The following is a 17,376-nucleotide window of genomic DNA, read 5'->3' as shown; positions in this document are numbered from 1 at the left end:
CACCCACACACACACATACATAATTGAGTGTTCCATTCAATAATGTGACATAAGAAGAAGCAAAAAATCATGCTTCAGTTTAATTTCACACTCGTTCGAAACAACACGTCGGCCTGTAGGAGGCGATGTGCACCAGGTGGTTTAGTGACGTCACCGCTGGCGTCACAGAGGAGGAAGAATTGCGGAACTAGGAGGTTTACCGACCGATAGCCAAGCTAACTAGCTCACTCATCTAGCTATTTATCTCACCTCGAAATACCAATTCTCCCCGTTAGGTAGCCACTCAAACTCAAGGTAAGCTGCATCGACATTCAGTGAATCCCCTGGTTGTTTGTGTCGTATTTTAACGGCTGTTAAGGTATTGAAAACGTGGCCTTATGTTATTTTTTATTTGCCAGTTAGCAAGGCGTCAGCATAACTAGCTATTAGCCGGCTGGCCAAAACCGAGATATACAATTACAATCAGGTTCGCTCGTGTAATAACAAGCAACCATAGATCCATGAAATGTGTGGATACACTTTTGGAAATGACAACAATTGCACCGATGGTGACGTTGTCTCCGTGCCCCGGTTGGGTATTAGTCTGGTCCTAGCTAGCTAGTTAGCCTAGCTATTTCCTTTTGTTCGTTGTCTGTCGGGCAAGACTGTCATCTAAGCTCTCTGTGACATCTGTGTTCACATGTTGAACAGCATGTTTACTTTGCTAAAAGGGAACGTTGACATGGTTTCTTGTGTTGTTTGGTTGTTCATCTTCTAGGACCAAGATGACAGCCGCACCTTACAACTACTCGTACATCTTTAAGTACATCATCATCGGTGAGTCCGGTTCTCTGGTCTCTGTTCCACATCAGACGAGGGGCATTCGTCTGATGTCAATTGATCAGATGTTTTGGGTGTTAAAAATGACGATTTATTCTTCTTATGGCAGACACTGGTAGCTGTCGAGTACCAACAATGTAATGTAATGGTGTCTTGTCAGGGTGCCTGCCTCTACCACTCTCATGCTGACACTTTATACCTGCAATACCACCTTGACCTCTGCACCTCTGTGTGTGTGTTTTGTATTTATCTCTATGTGGTTATCTATGGGTGTGTCTGTGTTTGTACATGGTGTCTTTGTTTGTGTTTGTCTAGGTGATATGGGAGTTGGGAAGTCTTGCCTCCTGCATCAATTCACTGAGAAGAAATGTAAGCCATCCTCGTTCTCTGTCTCACCTCTCTTCCTCATCTGTAGTGCAGTCATGAAAATAAAGCTGTGCAATAACTGATAATTCAGGCAGGATTGTCATTGAAGAACCTCCTCCGTCTTGTATTTTATCCACGGTTAAATCACATTAAGATGATTGGGTGTAAGTGGTTAGAGTGCTTTGTTTAAGACTCAGAATTGTACTTCACGTTACAAAAGTTTAAGGAAATCTACATTTTAAACCGCAGCTTTATGCCAAAGCCTAAAAAGTATAATCACACTTTTTGACAAAGGTGGAAAAGTGAGCATATAGTAATGCTTTATTCCTTTCCATACATTGTGTATCTGTGTGTGTGTGTGTGTGTGTGTGTGTGTGTGTGTGTGTGTGTGTGTGTGTGTGTGTGTGTGTGTGTGTGTGTGTGTGTGTGTGTGTGTGTGTGTCTGTCAGTCATGGCGGACTGCCCCCACACCATCGGGGTGGAGTTCGGGACGAGGATCATGGAGGTGAACGGCCAGAAGGTGAAGCTGCAGATCTGGGACACGGCGGGACAGGAGCGGTTCAGGGCTGTCACCCGCTCCTACTACCGGGGGGCTGCCGGGGCCCTGATGGTCTACGACATCACAAGGTATGTGTGTGGTGTCTTTCTCTCCTGAAGAAACTCCTCTGACGAAACGTGCAGTTATATTTTCATGTGCATTGTCTCCATTATCTTCTTTCTGGCTGGCTTTCTACCGTATTCCTTACTTATCTCTCTGTCTGACAGGAGAAGTACTTATAATCATCTGAGCAGCTGGTTGACGGATGCCAGGAACCTGACCAACCCAAACACAGTAAGAGACGCACACATTCTGCACAGCACACATTACTCACGACTGAATGTGGCAGGTGTACGAAATCAGAACTAATTTTTGTATGTTTTTATCCTGTATCCTATTCCCAAATACATACATATAGTTATCATAATCCGGTAGAACAAAAGGGTTCTCCCTATGCAACGGCTGCAGGTAACCATCACTGTTGTGTGCAGGTCATCATTCTGATCGGCAACAAGGCAGACCTGGAGGCCCAGAGAGACGTTACGTATGAGGAGGCCAAGCAGTTTGCGGAGGAGAATGGTGAGCAGAACCCCTGAATTACAACCTCCACCTCAACCCAGAGACTCCAATGATCCCCAGGAATGCAATGATACTGAGTTTTTATCTTTTTGTTTTGTTTTTAGGGCTGTTGTTCCTGGAAGCCAGCGCAAAGACGTATGTATGCACACTCGCAAACACTTATACACACACAACATGCGTGTATTGGCCCATGTGTGTGTAGCCCTCTTAAACGCACTACTAAATACATGCAGGCACGCACAAATACACAAACACACCTGGTCTGACACAGCCACCCCATGACACATTAATGTCAGGACCGCAGAATCTCTCACGATCTTCCGCAAAAGACTCAAGACTTGCCTGTTCATAGTGCAACTAGACTCTGTATACCCTTATTGTATGTCGTACTTAGTTATAGTACTTACTTGTGTAGCATTGTGTGTGTGTGTGTGTGTGTGTGTGTGTGTGTGTGTGTGTGTGTGTGTGTGTGTGTGTGTGTGTGTGTGTGTGTGTGTGTGTGTGTGTGTGTGTGTGTGTGTGTGTGTGTGTGTGTGTGTGTGTGTGCCCATCAAGTCCGCCCAATCAACACCCAGTTTTTATGTTGCAATGATTTTTAAGAATAATGAGTATAATACAACTGAAGTTGGCCGTTGTGCACGATTTAAGACTAAATTCCCTAGATTGATCCCAGAATGCCGATTTTTATTTAGGTCTACGAGGTGGTAGCTTGGTTCATCAGGGCCAGCTATGCATCGCCCTGAAAAAAAGCATTTATTCCTTAAACACAGAAAACCCTCCCTAGAAGACAGTATCATCACTCGCTGGCTCGCAACATGATTGAGCGGCTGACTACTACTCGTGGCTATATTAGTGATGGAATACAGGTAGCCGGAGGCATTCTGTCGCATATTCAGCACCTTTTATTTACCCATCCTTTATTTATCTAGTCAAAATCCAGACCTGATTGGTAGGTTGGTCTTTCTTAACCAAATGCAGTTGGCCACGGGAACATGTTTATGTTTCAGTATGACCGTAAATTAACAAATCTTGGTGTCAGATGTTTGTGTCGCTGAAGGAGATGTGATTAACTAAAAACTAACCCATTCACGCTAGAGCTGAACTACAGTTTAATTGATCCACGGGGTATTTAATTTACTCCACTGGTTTCTGCATGTTACCAGGCTAATCTAAGAGGATGTTGCTGCTTTAGGGCTTTTCAGAATATCGACCAATATTGCCTCGTCCAAGCCCCCTGTAGTTGTGGATTTAAAAAAAAGCATGATCCTAGCTATCTTTGTTGTAAACAGGGAATGGAAACCTAGCAATTGTGAGTGCTTGGCACTTGGTTCTATGAACATCCTTACTGTACCGACAGCGATATATTGTTTCTCCTTCAGACATCTCATTTTAAGTCGCTTTCGATAAAAGCTTTGGATAAATGCGTTTGCTAAATGAACTCAATGTCATTTGTGTGTCTCAGAGGGGAGAACGTGGAGGAGGCGTTCCTAGAAGCAGCCAAGCGGATCTACCAGAACATCCAGGACGGCAGCCTGGACCTGAACGCCGCAGAATCCGGGGTGCAGCACAAGCCCTCAGTGCCCCAGGGCGGCCGGCTCAACTCAGACACACAGCCCGCCAAGGAGGGCTGCAGCTGCTAATCTAACACACTACACATGCACCGACACACAAACACAAATGTCTCATTTACACAGGTAAAAAGAAATCTCAATTTACTGTCTTATATAGACTCCTGCTCCCCCCACACACACTTGCTCTGTAATTTAACACAGCCTGTTAGCCTTTTAAATCTCTTAATTGATTTAAGTTATTGATTTTTCTAGTCCAGACCAATGATTTGACCCGTTCATCAGAATAGGCCCCACACCTGAAGGATGAAGAGGGTAGACGATGAAGGATTCGTTGATCGGGTAACCAGTGAAGTTAGTTATTTAGGGCACATTGTGACTCATCACAGCATAGAAACAGCTGAACTATGTATTTGTACTGTTTCCCAGAGCTTCAATGTCCCCCAGGGTGGCTGCTGATTCTATGCCAACGACCCACTGCTCTGGTAGGCTGACTTAAGACTCCCAGCAGGTGACCAGGGCCAACTGCCTCCCTTTGACATGTCACGGAGGGCCAGCAATCTGAAGGACCCTTTTTGTTTTCTAATCAAGTAAACTCGGCACTAGTGATCTGAGGGTTGGCCTTCATCTATCCCATCAGTTTCCAACTGTTCTACCTGTGACTTATGATTAGCGTTCTGCTCCCATGTGAGGCAGCGAGTGCATACGGTCATGGCTTAGAACCAGGACAGGTAGATTATGAGCTCTCTGTCCGGCAGGGCTGGCTCGGTTTCGGACATGCGTTGCAATGCCTCAACCAGGTCTGTGTGTGTGTGTGTGTGTGTGTGTGTGTGTGTGTGTGTGTGTGTGTGTGTGTGTGTGTGTGTGTGTGTGTGTGTGTGTGTGTGTGTGTGTGTGTGTGTGTGTGTGTGTGTGTGTGTGTGTGTGTGTGTGTGTGTGTGTGTGTGTCCATCAAGTCCGCCCAATCAACACCCAGTTTTTATGTTGCAATGATTTTTAAGAATAATGAGTATAATACAACTGAAGTTGGCCGTTGTGCACGATTTAAGACTAAATTCCCTAGATTGATCCCAGAATGCCGATTTTTATTTAGGTCTACGAGGTGGTAGCTTGGTTCATCAGGGCCAGCTATGCATCGCCCTGAAAAAAAGCATTTATTCCTTAATCACAGAAAACCCTCCCTAGAAGACAGTATCATCACTCGTTGGCTCGCAACATGATTGAGCGGCTGACTACTACTCGTGGCTATATTAGTGATGGAATACAGGTAGCCGGAGGCATTCTGTCGCATATTCAGCACCTTTTATTTACCCATCCTTTATTTATCTAGTCAAAATCCAGACCTGATTGGTAGGTTGGTCTTTCTTAACCAAATGCAGTTGGCCACGGGAACATGTTTATGTTTCAGTATGACCGTAAATTAACAAATCTTGGTGTCAGATGTTTGTGTCGCTGAAGGAGATGTGATTAACTAAAAACTAACCCATTCACGCTAGAGCTGAACTACAGTTTAATTGATCCACGGGGTATTTAATTTACTCCACTGGTTTCTGCATGTTACCAGGCTAATCTAAGAGGATGTTGCTGCTTTAGGGCTTTTCAGAATATCGACCAATATTGCCTCGTCCAAGCCCCCTGTAGTTGTGGATTTAAAAAAAAGCATGTTTCCCTGTAGTGTTGACGTTGACCATGTGGCTATGTCAGGTGACTCTTGATTATTAAAGTGTGGGTGGCTCCCAGCGTAGCAAACCTGAGTGACAGGACAAGAGAAACATGGCAGAAACGCCTTGACGGCGATCCGACAACACTAGAAAACAAAGGTCCCGCCCTCACAGCCTGTCATGGCTTGTTTACCAGCAGCTCACTACATGCACACACTTTCAAACACTTTAACAAGAGGTTTAAAACAAAAGAAAACCGACAACCCAATTCTTCTGACCCGTGTGCACTGTGTAACAGTGTCTGTAGTGTGCACGTTTCTGGAACATTCTTCGTAAAGTTTCTACCTGATGTCTTGATTTTGTTTTGGTCCTGAAGCTGAAAAGTGTTTGAAAAAAGGCAGAAGACTCTCCGCTGAAACGTGCTCTGTACATTTTCCTTTGATTTTCTGCAACAGTCGTTTGTCTTTCTGTAAACGCTGCATATTAACTTGCTTCTGATTCTTTCATATTTATATTCTGTATGTAACAAGCTGTACCTTTCTATGTACTACCACTGGATTCAGCTGATCTTATTTGTAAATAAAGTATATATATAAATATACTTAAACAGTACAAATATATATGCATACTGATCCAATGAGTTCAAGACCTTGCTTGTAATTATGAAGGAAATATACCATGTCTTTAATCTAGACATTGATTAAGACAAGTTGACACTTAACCACTAGGTCACATTAAGAGGTGTAAAATAAACAAATGTGTATTATTGAAATTGGGTTGATGGCAAAGTTGGGGAATAATATAATTTATCTAGATACATTGAAAGCATCCAAATGAGATTAACAAACTGCGATGTGTGTAATGGTTAATATGCATGTTTAAGTGCAGATAACATGGAGCACTATTTTCCTATTTTAACCTAGAACTTCATGAATGATATGATAGGGGCTATATCCTCCACCCACCATGCTCAGAATAAAGAAGGATAATTTGCACATCAATTTATCTTTATTTGGGAAAACATTGAACAAACTGAGCTGCTGGCTATATTAGAGAATTTCCTCTGGGTCAAAACAAATATTATTCAGGTAACTCCTCTACTTGCTCAGGGACTGTGTATAAAACTCAGCGGGTTTGACGGTCTGAGTCCAATATGGCTGCTGACTGAAGCAGAATGTGGTTGATGCGTAATCTCCCAGGGGACTGAGCGTCATTCTTTAATGTATATAAAAACATAAAATAAGGGTAGCAGATACCCCGTCAAGTCCATCAGCCCAGCAGGCTCCACCTGGGAACCCCAGCCTTGGGTTCAGTCCCAGTTGGCAGCCAGAGGGCGGTGCATCTGTTACTGCGTTACGTGGCTTTGCTCTTGGCGGCAGGCTCAGTCTCCTGTTCATATTCTATCTCCACATAGGCCCTTCTCTTTTTGGGGGCTGGGCCCTTGGCCGGACTCTTTCCTTTCGCCTTGGAGCCCTTTGTCTCAACCTCCATCTCTTCCTCCTCAGATTCCTCATCACTCGAGTCGTCCTCACCCTCCTCTTCATCACTGCTGCCCTTCAGTTTGTTCATCTCCTGCGGGACAGACATTTTTGGATGATTTTTAAGAATTCAAATACTAGCCTCACAAAGCCTGCCACCGGCACTGTTTGTGGAGATGCATTCGGCTCCCGCAATCTCAATGAAGTATATTCAAGTGCAGAGTTTCCTAACTAAAAACCACTGTTTCCCCTAAAGATTATATTTAGCTCAACCATAGTTGGACCCTCAAATGTGTTAACATAGGAAATCTCCTGACACAGGAAACAGTGAACAGCTCTTATTTACCTCAAAGTCACTGAGGTCGCTCTCCTCCACCTCGTCTTCTGCAACAAACTCCCTCTTCCCCACATCCTGCGGAGAACAGACAGACTGCATCAGTCTTACTTCCAGGGCTGGACGGAGATATGTGTACGTGTTGGATGCACACTGCAGTCATTGGAGTATGTGTACACACACACACATATATATATATCAAGTCTTGGTCACCTCATCGTCCTCCTCGTCCTCCTCTTCATCCGACTCCGATTGGCTGTCCTCCTGCTGCTGATCCAGAGCTTTGTCGAAGGCGTGCACTGGGAAGTTATAGATGTCCCCATACTGCAAACGGAAACACACAGATACACCAATTGATCCACACAAGCAAACCCATGGTCGATGTCAGGTGAATATACTTGTTTTTCAACTTTTTGTGTGAAGAATGTTCAAGGTTATCCGATGCTTCCATTGTGCACATTAGATCAAGTTAACAGTTTGATGGTGATTTTACCGTTCCCTGCTTGAGGCGATCCAGCAGCTCTTTCTCGATGGCATTGTCCAGCTGAGCGGCGATCAAGGCTTTCTCCTACAGACATAACAGGGAAAGGTGTGGATGGTTACCAGTCAGCGACTTCAATAACCAGTGATTTTCTACTAGACTTTTTCCCTGGCTAGCATCTGATGTGAGACCCTTGTCGTCGTTGTGGGTTGCAGGAAAGCGCATGCCTGCCGCTTTCATTCTTAAATGCTTTCTTGAGACTGCGTACATATGCACAGAGTTGCGCTCTACTTGGTTGGTTGGTTTCCCCCAGTCCTCATTGAACTGAATGAGAGACATGACTTTGCATAGCTAGTACGATATGCCCTGGTGTAGTCATTCTACTGTGACATCAAACATGTGGGGGATTAGATAAGACTCCAGGCTTAATGTATGGAGTCTGAATGTCATCTGAGGTGAGGATACATTATAAACCACCCTTAATACTGCAAGATGCAAATAGAGTACTATTTTCTGCATGTGCATTCAGTGCCGTATTTCTGAATAGGCCTTTCTCAAGGCCAACTGATTCTCCTTTGTGCATTCTCCATCCTGTAAGTGTTTGAAAGAATGGGCACATCTCTTATTATTTTAGTGATCAATCATGTTATTGTGTGCTTTACTCACCTCTTTCCTCTTCTCTCTCCTTTCTACCTTCCTGCTGAGGGGAACCAACTTCCTCCTGAAACGAAAGCAAGCAAAACATCAGAGGGATGCTAAGTCAATGCAAGGCTATGTTTTGCTATGAATGCAATGAGATTACAATGTCAACACACCATAATTAGCATTAACACTTATTATTATGAGATTGATACATAAGGTACCGGTAATAGGAATTAGCACTGGAATACACACAGTCATTAGCATTAGCACAGTCCAACATGTTTTGTGATGGCATTAGCAACGTGTAGCAGGAGTGCGGTACGTACTGTCGTTTGAGTGTGAGCTTGCGGATGCGGATCAGGTACTGGGTGATCTTCGTGAAGCGCTGTTTACATTTATGTCTGAGGAACCGCGGCCAGTAGATCAAACTCTCATCGATCTGCTCCAGGGCCTTCTCATAGTTCTTGCTCAACTTCACCTGGAGAGGAAGCAATGCGTCCACAATTAGTTTCCCCCACGTCTTATCCAGATTTACATTGTAGTACTTCACATCTTTAGTAGTCCTTAAGAGCATGAAACTAACAGGGTCAACACCCTGTTGTGACTATATCTCATTTAGTTTCGTCTATGGGCTGGATTAGACTTGCTGTAACACCAAGCATAAGCGTTTGTGACCTGCTTTGTCCTGTGTGCCGACTTGCTGCAGAATTGCGCGGCCAAAACGCATGATAGTGGAGGTCTCCACTTGGGGCAGACCACAGTAATATCAGATGCGGAAATCGTGCAAAAGCACTTTATTGCGTGCTCATGTAAATTAACAATATGGAGACACTGGTAGAGGAAGAACTGATAATTTAAATACCGTTAAGTAGTAAAATCGTAACAAAAAAAATCCATCGAAAGAGTGTTATCATACACAGGGCCGGCGATCGGCATAGGCGAGCTAGGCGACCGCCTAGGGCGACAAATGCGTTGGGGGCACCCTCTGGTGGCGCCCTTAATTAAAAAATATATCAATTAAAATATACGACGCGAACGGAGAAGCGAGGGGGCGCGGGAGCAATTGTCAGGGCGGCCCGAAACCGTCAGCGTAGCACCCCCCCCCCCGCTCGCAAGACCTGTCCAGGGCGCAAGTTGATTTCGAGTCGCCTAGGGCTCCGAAACGGCCAGCGCCGGCCCTGATCATACAGGTGTGGGAAATGGCAGACTAGGTCCGACCGTCTCTCCTCTAAACTTTCTGCCATGCTAATAATAACTTCCCTGACTGACTTCGAGGTCCCCGTTTATTCCCTCGATCACCCCCAACTTTGTCAGTATTGCATCTTGCAGTACGCATCGTGTTCTCTTGCAACAACGTGCGCGACCAAACAGTCGCAGAATATGCATTGCAGCCATGATCCGTACGTGTTGTCTGAAGCATGTCAATTCAAGCCCTAAGGGGGATGTGGAGTCAAGTGCTCTTGTATTATATTGCCTTCCTTGAACAATTTCTGCATCAAAGATACATCAGATATCCAGCACACATCCATAGTGTGCAGACAGCTTCTCTCCCATGTTCTTTCTGTGAGCGTACCAGAAACTACTCCTACTAATTAAACACTAGTAGGAGTAGACCGTTTTATTAATGATTAAAAAATGAAAATCATCCTTAGCTTGGTCTAGATAGGACATTTTTCTAAAAGTCTGCAATTGGTCCGGTTTTGCTGCATCGTACCTGATTAAGAAATGTTGGACGCTTACCTTTTCCCACATCCTAGCGGGGAAAGCCGCCCTTTCAATCACCTTCATGTACAGGAAACACTGACCTGGGAAAGAACGGCAGGCGGAAGGTTAATCCACACAATGAATCACATAATGGGACACACCATGGATGCATGGAGACGCAACCATCCTAGTGTCTGAATAGTGGACTGTCATCGCCCTGCAGCAGCATTGTTTCTTCAACTAGGAGTCGGGAGTCAGATTGGGTCACAATTAGGGCTGGGTATTGCCAGGTACCTCACAATTCAATTCAATTATTTAGGGCTGGATTCGATATCGATTCGATATTGATCCAATTGCTTCGATACCGATTCAATAATAAGTGCAGATGACAAAAATTCCTAGACATTATTTAGAATTAACCATTTCATTGTGCTTTAACTAGCAAAACGGGAATACACCATTGTATAGTATTGTTCCTGAGCTAAACTTGCAGCATAAAAGTAATAATCATAACATGGACAAATGTAAAAGGGCATCTTTTTTTTTTAATGGAAATAATCGATTTCAAAAAAATTCTGAATCCAAATTGAATCGAGAACAAATAAATTGCAGTGCATTGATGAATCCATATTTTTACCCAGCCCTAGTCACAATACAGTTGGAAGTGGGTCGCAGTCTGGCTGACCATGCACTCAGAAAACCGAGCACAGACCGGAATCGGGTGAAGGATCACCAATCTGTGGGGTCATGGTTTGAAATCACACTTAAAAAGGGTCTCTTGGATCCTGACTCCTGAGATGAAAATATTGAAGAACTGCTTCCTTATTCTTGTAAACATTTTGTTTACAGGAAATCATCTGACAACTAAAGAGCCAGTGTTGTGTTTCAGGTGAGGATGCGTAGCTTAGACCAACTCACCCTTCTCCTCTCGGATGGTGGCATACTGGCTGTTGGCAAGTGGACAGGCCTGCCGCGTGCACAGCCCTGTGATGTTGTACTCATTACGACAGAAGTTCTGACTCTTCGTCCTGGGGTAGAGCGTGAGCAGAGACGAGAAAGGGAAAAACAGAAAAATAAGCGAACAGGAAGTGAGGAATTGAGTGGTCTTGCGTTCACCTCCAAAGATAATATGAGTAAATGGTCATTATTTAGCTGCGTTATCACTTACTTGACTTTAAAGGAGCAGAATGAATTGTTGCCGATGATGTCCCAAATCACCTGTAGACCAGAGACAAAAACTGTTAGGTACAAAACAACAATAATTTAAATCAACCATTACCTGAACCATCACTCCTGAAACGTTGCCATGTTTTCTCTAACACACATACGCGCGCGCGCGTGTGCTGACTTGTTAAATCAGACACAAATTAAATGATCTCTGAAAACATGACAACGTTTCATAAGTGATAGCTCAGGTATATAGATAACGTGTTAAAAAGCATTACAGAATACTTTAATTGGTGAGCCAATGCGGTCGCTCAACACATTGGCGCTGACCTGCTACTATAAACACATAACCCCCATGTATTAGAAAGGGAAAGACACATTAGAATACGATAATGACACACCTATTTATTAAACCAACGGCATAAAATCAGTAGAGGTTCTGAAACCCAATATTATACGAATGATCTCTATCTTGGACATACGGTCTCAACACCTAACCTTACAGCTTTATTGCGTCATTCTACCTCACGTCATACTCACATCGTCGTGCTGCATGTTGGACTCCTATTGACAGCTTTTCTAGCCGAATTACTTAAACTTATAATTTATAAAAGATCATATAGTTTGAATTCCTCTGAAACCTGGGGGCCACATGGACGTTCAGGAAGACGACATTTTTGTTTGCGTCGTCGAGTGTGAATCCCGTACTAAGGTATCGCGGGTTCTACAGAGTGACACACGTCCACGTGACCATCTGGGATTTAGGGGGGTGTTCACTGCCCTGGGGACTCATTTATAACCGTTGCGTACAACCGTTGCGTATTGCGTAAGCAAACTCTGAAGGCGGCTGCATGCTTCAGCGTTGGTGTTACGTTGTTGCGCAAAATTTACTCAAAGCAATTCATGCTCCCTTTTAGGTTGCGCGTGTTGCGCGTGTTGCCAAGCAATTTACCGCCAGAACAGTAGGTGGAGTAATATGTGGAGGAAAGTTTTTCGTTGAAGACGACCTCGAGAATGACGTCTTTGTCTATGGGAGTCGTTGGTTTGTTTATGTGCCAGATCGTGTTCTCCCCATACACAGTGAATGATGGCAACAGACAGAGGAACAGGGGTGATGAAGTTGTTGATCATTGGGGTTGTATAAATGTGCATATCTCTCTACATTTTAAAACGACATAATGTGTTGGCAGCAAAGTTAACTTCACTTCAGGTTAATGCTTTTGTATATGAGCCTGCCGGGTGATACTCCAGACAGGAAGTAGTAACCAGACCAGCAAACCAATCACAGCCTTGCAGGCTGGGCTGCTCGCGTAAAAGCTTACGTAAAAAATGACGCAAGTCTAGAAAAATCACCCGACGCACGCAAGACGTGAGAAGTCGCGCAAGGGGGGCGCAAGGGCGCGCAAGGGCCTCTTGCGCTTGCGCTTACGCTTACGTAACCGAGCATAAACCAGCCTTGACCCATGCGTACGCATGGTTTGGAGGAAAGGGAGAATTGGCGACACAGACCGTGTGGTGGTGAACTGAAGTCAGACAGAAGAATTGTAGAGTGAGAAAAACGATGTTTTATCATTGCCCTACATAAATTTAATTTCAACCCGTATTAAATCTATGTAATCTGAATAATTTAAATCAAAATTCTCTATATTTAATCCCGTCACTCCATACTGTCCACTGACGGCGCGACTGCATGGAATAAAGCATCTGTCCCAACATGTGTCAATAACATAATATTTTTATGTGACACTGTAAACACATAATCAAATGTCAATTAAATCCAAGTGTGGAAAACCAAGCCACATACTCATCACAATCGTTATATTATTGTCCGTTTCTCTTGATGCTTTTCATGACAAATCAGGCGTTAAAAAGGGGTTATGTTCTTTTACGTGGGTGATTACAAACCAGATTATCCAAGGTGTTCTCGGTCAGTCTTATTACCGTAACCCTATAAATACAGCGGTGAGCCCCGTGCGTAATGCTGCACCATGGCACTCCTGGATATGGAAAGCCAAGAAGGCCACAATCCGGACCTAGATTGGCGCGGTAAAAGTGCAAAACCGTACGGAAACCGTACGGAAACCGTACGGATTCCGTACGGTTTCCGTACGGTTTTGCAAGAATTCCGTACGGAATCCGTACGGTTTCCGTACGGTTTCCGTACGGATTCCGTACGGATTCCGTACGGTTTTGAATGACTAATAGCCGCGGCTATTAGTCATTCACTCCGGCTATTAGTTATTCACTCCGGCTATTAGGTATGCAGAACGAGCCCCTCCCCTTCTTTGCTTGACCGCTAAGTTTGAAGGCTGTCTAACCAATCAGTGAAGAGAAAGACCAGACTAAAGTAACGCATTGTCGAAACTAGAGCGGCAGTCAGTGCCTCCATGTTTCGCCGTAACATAAGGCTGTGTTGTCTTTACTAGTTTCACTACAATGTAATGACCACCACTAGCTAGTGGAAAATATATTTGTGTCTAGTACAGTGATATATTTGTATATGTTAGGCTATATATTGAGATGGCAGTGTGCGAAATACCCATCATTATTCGGGGATGCCCTCATCCCCAGATTGTTCGCGATATGCAGTAGCCAGCTCGACCATAACATTACAATATTTCATGGATGCAAGCAAGCCAAGACAATCGATCTATATCTATAGCCTACATGACAACACGCAGACACACACACACACACACACACACACACACACACACACACACACACACACACACACACACACACACACACACACACACACACACACACACACACACACACACACACACACATTAAGCACACATTAAGCACACTGGTAAAGCAATAGGAGCCTGCATTGGCTAAAGTTGTTGGGATGCACCTTATTTTATAACAGGGAGGGGCAAAGTTGTGCATTACAATGCAAACACGACAATAATTGGCACCGTTCTTGCGCACTCAGAAGAACATGCAGTAGGACCGATCTTGTGACATTATTTAACCATCCATCTACAGCCCCCCATCTTCATCTGCCTGGAAGCTGCCTTCTCCGGGTAAAATTCGTCCTGAATGGGCTTCCTTCCAATCGGGCTCTGCTCCTCACATTAAGCATAGCCCATCTTTACCCAAGACGCAGATGTTTTATTCACTGTTATCCCTCAATAACGTTTATTTGATGTGTTGTTAATCATGTATGACTAATGCTGCCCTACTGTGTGAAAGGTGTGAAACGTTGGGATAGCTTATGGTCATGATGCTTACGTTGTATATGTATATGTAGTAGGCCTACTGCTTAGAAATGAATTTTTATGAAGCTTGTTTATATGCTATTTCCCATGATGATAAATTAACATTTCATTGCTGTGAGTTGTGAAGATTATACAAATAAATAGTAAATGTGCTGAATCAGAATACTAATTTCCCATGATGATATATTAACATTGCATTGCTGCAAGATTTGTGAAGATTATACAAATACATTTTAAATCCGCTGAATCAGAATATTCTATTAAAACTTTAGTGATGGATTGTAAATGCCCTTACCGAAGTACTGTACAATAAGTGCAATTTGGAGGTACACTTGTATTTCACTTGAGTATTTAATTAAACCGACTTATCTCCAGATGTTTGCAATAAACTGGAGGATGACGGGAGAAAATCCTGAAAAATAAATGATTGAAGAGCCCCCCATGATCCGCTCGGAAAGTCATAGTCACGCTGATTACAGGTGTTTTTAAAATGCGTATACGGCTATCATATGACAGCCACGCAACGGACAGATCATCTTGCATCATTTGATTTATTGCTGTATAGTTAAACCAGCAAACCATCGCAAGGAAATGTAACAAAGCTGTAGCTGAAAGATTCATCCACAAACATCAGAATAGAAAAACACTGGCAGGGACCATTTCAGCGCATAATGACTACTGCTGCCTATGCGTGTGGCAGTAATGCAATTCTGCTGAATTATTTGGAGGACTTATAGCCTACTTGTAGTGAAGTATTTTTAACAGTGCGGAATCTACAGCTGGTCACTTTCACTGGCTAAGCAAAATTAATCACGAACAGTTGAACCTCTGAATTGATCCTGAAAGCCTATATGTCCTAGAATAATTCATTTGTATTCCGTTTTAGGCCATCTCACTAAAGGTCACTTAGATTTAGCCTATTCAAGCTCACCAAGTCCAGTATTCAGAATTCAAAGCATTTATTCACAAATACGTTCTATTTTTTTGACAAGCGGAGCCGACAGTCCGGTGCAAACTATGCAAATTAGCCATGTGCACCAAACAGAAGATAGACGCAATGTATAGAACTGATTGTTGTGCATTATTGTGGATATGTAGGCTGGTTAGTTGTGGTTGTTTGTGGTCTTAGTGAAACAGTCTTGCCTTGGAGTTGGAGAAGTTGGAGTGATTGTGTGAATGTGCGAGAGAGAGCGCACCTGCCGTGGTGATGTTGGGCTTGTAATGGGCTTATATGTGATCAATGATGTATCGGTCTGATCGTATTAGCTGTAGATGGATGGTTAAATAATGTCACAAGATCGGTCCTACTGCATGTTCTTCTGAGTGCGCAAGAACGGTGCCAATTATTGTCGTGTTTGCATTGTAATGCACAACTTTGCCCGTCCCTGTTATAAAATAAGGTGCATCCCAACAACTTTAGCCAATGCAGGCTCCTATTGCTTTACCAGTGTGCTTAATGTGTGCTTAATGTGTGTGTGTGTGTGTGTGTGTGTGTGTGTGTGTGTGTGTGTGTGTGTGTGTGTGTGTGTGTGTGTGTGTGTGTGTGTGTGTGTGTGTGTGTGTGTGTGTGTGTGTGTGTGTGTGTCTGCGTGTTGTCATGTAGGCTATAGATATAGATCGATTGTCTTGGCTTGCTTGCATCCATGAAATATTGTAATGTTATGGCCGAGCTGGCTACTGCATATCGCGAACAATCTGGGGATGAGGGCATCCCCGAATAATGATGGGTATTTCGCACACTGCCATCTCAATATATAGCCTAACATATACAAATATATCACTGTACTAGACACAAATATATTTTCCACTAGCTAGTGGTGGTCATTACATTGTAGTGAAACTAGTAAAGACAACACAGCCTTATGTTACGGCGAAACATGGAGGCACTGACTGCCGCTCTAGTTTCGACAATGCGTTACTTTAGTCTGGTCTTTCTCTTCACTGATTGGTTAGACAGCCTTCAAACTTAGTGGTCAAGCAAAGAAGGGGAGGGGCTCGTTCTGCATACCTAATAGCCGGAGTGAATCCGTACGGAATCCGTACGGTTTGGCAAGAATTCCGTACGGATTCCGTACGGTTTCCGTACGGATTCCGTACGGTTTTGAATGACTAATAGCCGCGGCTATTAGTCATTCACTCCGGCTATTAGTCATTCACTCCGGCTATTAGGTATTCACTCCGGCTATTAGGTATGCAGAACGAGCCCCTCCCTCTTCTTTGCTTGACCACTACGTTTGAAGGCTGTCTAACCAATCAGAGCTGCAGTGCCTCGATGTTTCGCTGTAACATAAAGCTGTGTTGTTGTCTTTACTAGTTTCACTACAATGTAATGACCACCATTAGCTAGCGGAAAATACATTTGTGTCTAGTACAGTGATATATTTGTATATGTTAGGCTATATATTGAGATGGCAGTGTGCGAAATACCCGACAATATTCGGGGATGTCCTCATCCCCAGATTGTTCTCGATATGCAGTAGCCAGCTAGGCCATAACATTACACATAACATGAACATGAACTGAATAAATGCCAGGTATATAGCATATCGGAGACGGGCACACAATCAGTGCATTTGCAAACGAGAGCCTGCAGTATGACCGATCTTGTGACATGTGGTCGGAGAGAGTCGTGTGTGTGTGTGTGTGTGTAGAGCAAGTTGTTGAAGGAAGTGTTTCTACTTGACGTTACAATATTTCATGGATGCAAGCAAGCCAAGACAATCAATCTATATCTATAGCCTACATGACAACACACACACACACACACACACACACACACACACACACACACACACACACACACACACACACA

General features: G+C 43.7%; 2 protein-coding genes across 2 annotated transcripts; one reads left to right on the top strand and one right to left on the bottom strand.

Annotated features, from left to right (window-relative positions):
• Positions 1 to 140: 140 nt before the first annotated feature.
• Positions 141 to 4,760, top strand: LOC130384061 (ras-related protein Rab-14-like). Its single transcript, XM_056592058.1, has 8 exons — positions 141 to 294; positions 758 to 816; positions 1,135 to 1,188; positions 1,635 to 1,812; positions 1,951 to 2,017; positions 2,215 to 2,302; positions 2,407 to 2,437; positions 3,765 to 4,760. The coding sequence occupies exons 2-8, from the start codon at positions 765 to 767 to the stop codon at positions 3,940 to 3,942; spliced, it is 648 nt and encodes a 215-aa protein (XP_056448033.1). The 5' UTR covers positions 141 to 294; positions 758 to 764; the 3' UTR covers positions 3,943 to 4,760.
• A 1,530-nt stretch (positions 4,761 to 6,290) lies between these two features.
• Positions 6,291 to 12,105, bottom strand: LOC130384060 (protein MAK16 homolog). Its single transcript, XM_056592057.1, has 10 exons — positions 11,878 to 12,105; positions 11,339 to 11,388; positions 11,089 to 11,198; positions 10,207 to 10,271; positions 8,793 to 8,944; positions 8,491 to 8,545; positions 7,837 to 7,911; positions 7,557 to 7,667; positions 7,356 to 7,421; positions 6,291 to 7,103 (listed from the first exon to the last, which is right to left on the bottom strand). Exons 1-10 carry the CDS (start codon positions 11,890 to 11,892, stop codon positions 6,885 to 6,887), a joined length of 918 nt encoding a protein of 305 aa, XP_056448032.1. The 5' UTR covers positions 11,893 to 12,105; the 3' UTR covers positions 6,291 to 6,884.
• Between the last annotated feature and the right edge of the window lie 5,271 nt (positions 12,106 to 17,376).

Source organism: Gadus chalcogrammus, chromosome 6, assembly GCF_026213295.1.
Source record: "Gadus chalcogrammus isolate NIFS_2021 chromosome 6, NIFS_Gcha_1.0, whole genome shotgun sequence".
Taxonomy (NCBI): Eukaryota; Metazoa; Chordata; class Actinopteri; order Gadiformes; family Gadidae; genus Gadus; species Gadus chalcogrammus.
This window is presented reverse-complemented; position numbering and strand designations above follow the sequence as displayed.

Coding starts and splice junctions, on each gene's coding strand:
- LOC130384061 (XM_056592058.1), top strand. CDS start 765: ATGACAGCCGCACCTTACAACTACTCGTACATCTTTAAGTACATCATC. Junction 817..1,134: donor CTTTAAGTACATCATCATCG/GTGAGTCCGGTT, acceptor GTGTTTGTCTAG/GTGATATGGGAGTTGGGAAG. Junction 2,438..3,764: donor CTGGAAGCCAGCGCAAAGAC/GTATGTATGCAC, acceptor TGTGTGTCTCAG/AGGGGAGAACGTGGAGGAGG.
- LOC130384060 (XM_056592057.1), bottom strand. Junction 11,199..11,338: donor TTCTGCTCCTTTAAAGTCAA/GTAAGTGATAAC, acceptor GCTCTACCCCAG/GACGAAGAGTCAGAACTTCT. Junction 8,546..8,792: donor AAGCTCACACTCAAACGACA/GTACGTACCGCA, acceptor CTTTCGTTTCAG/GAGGAAGTTGGTTCCCCTCA.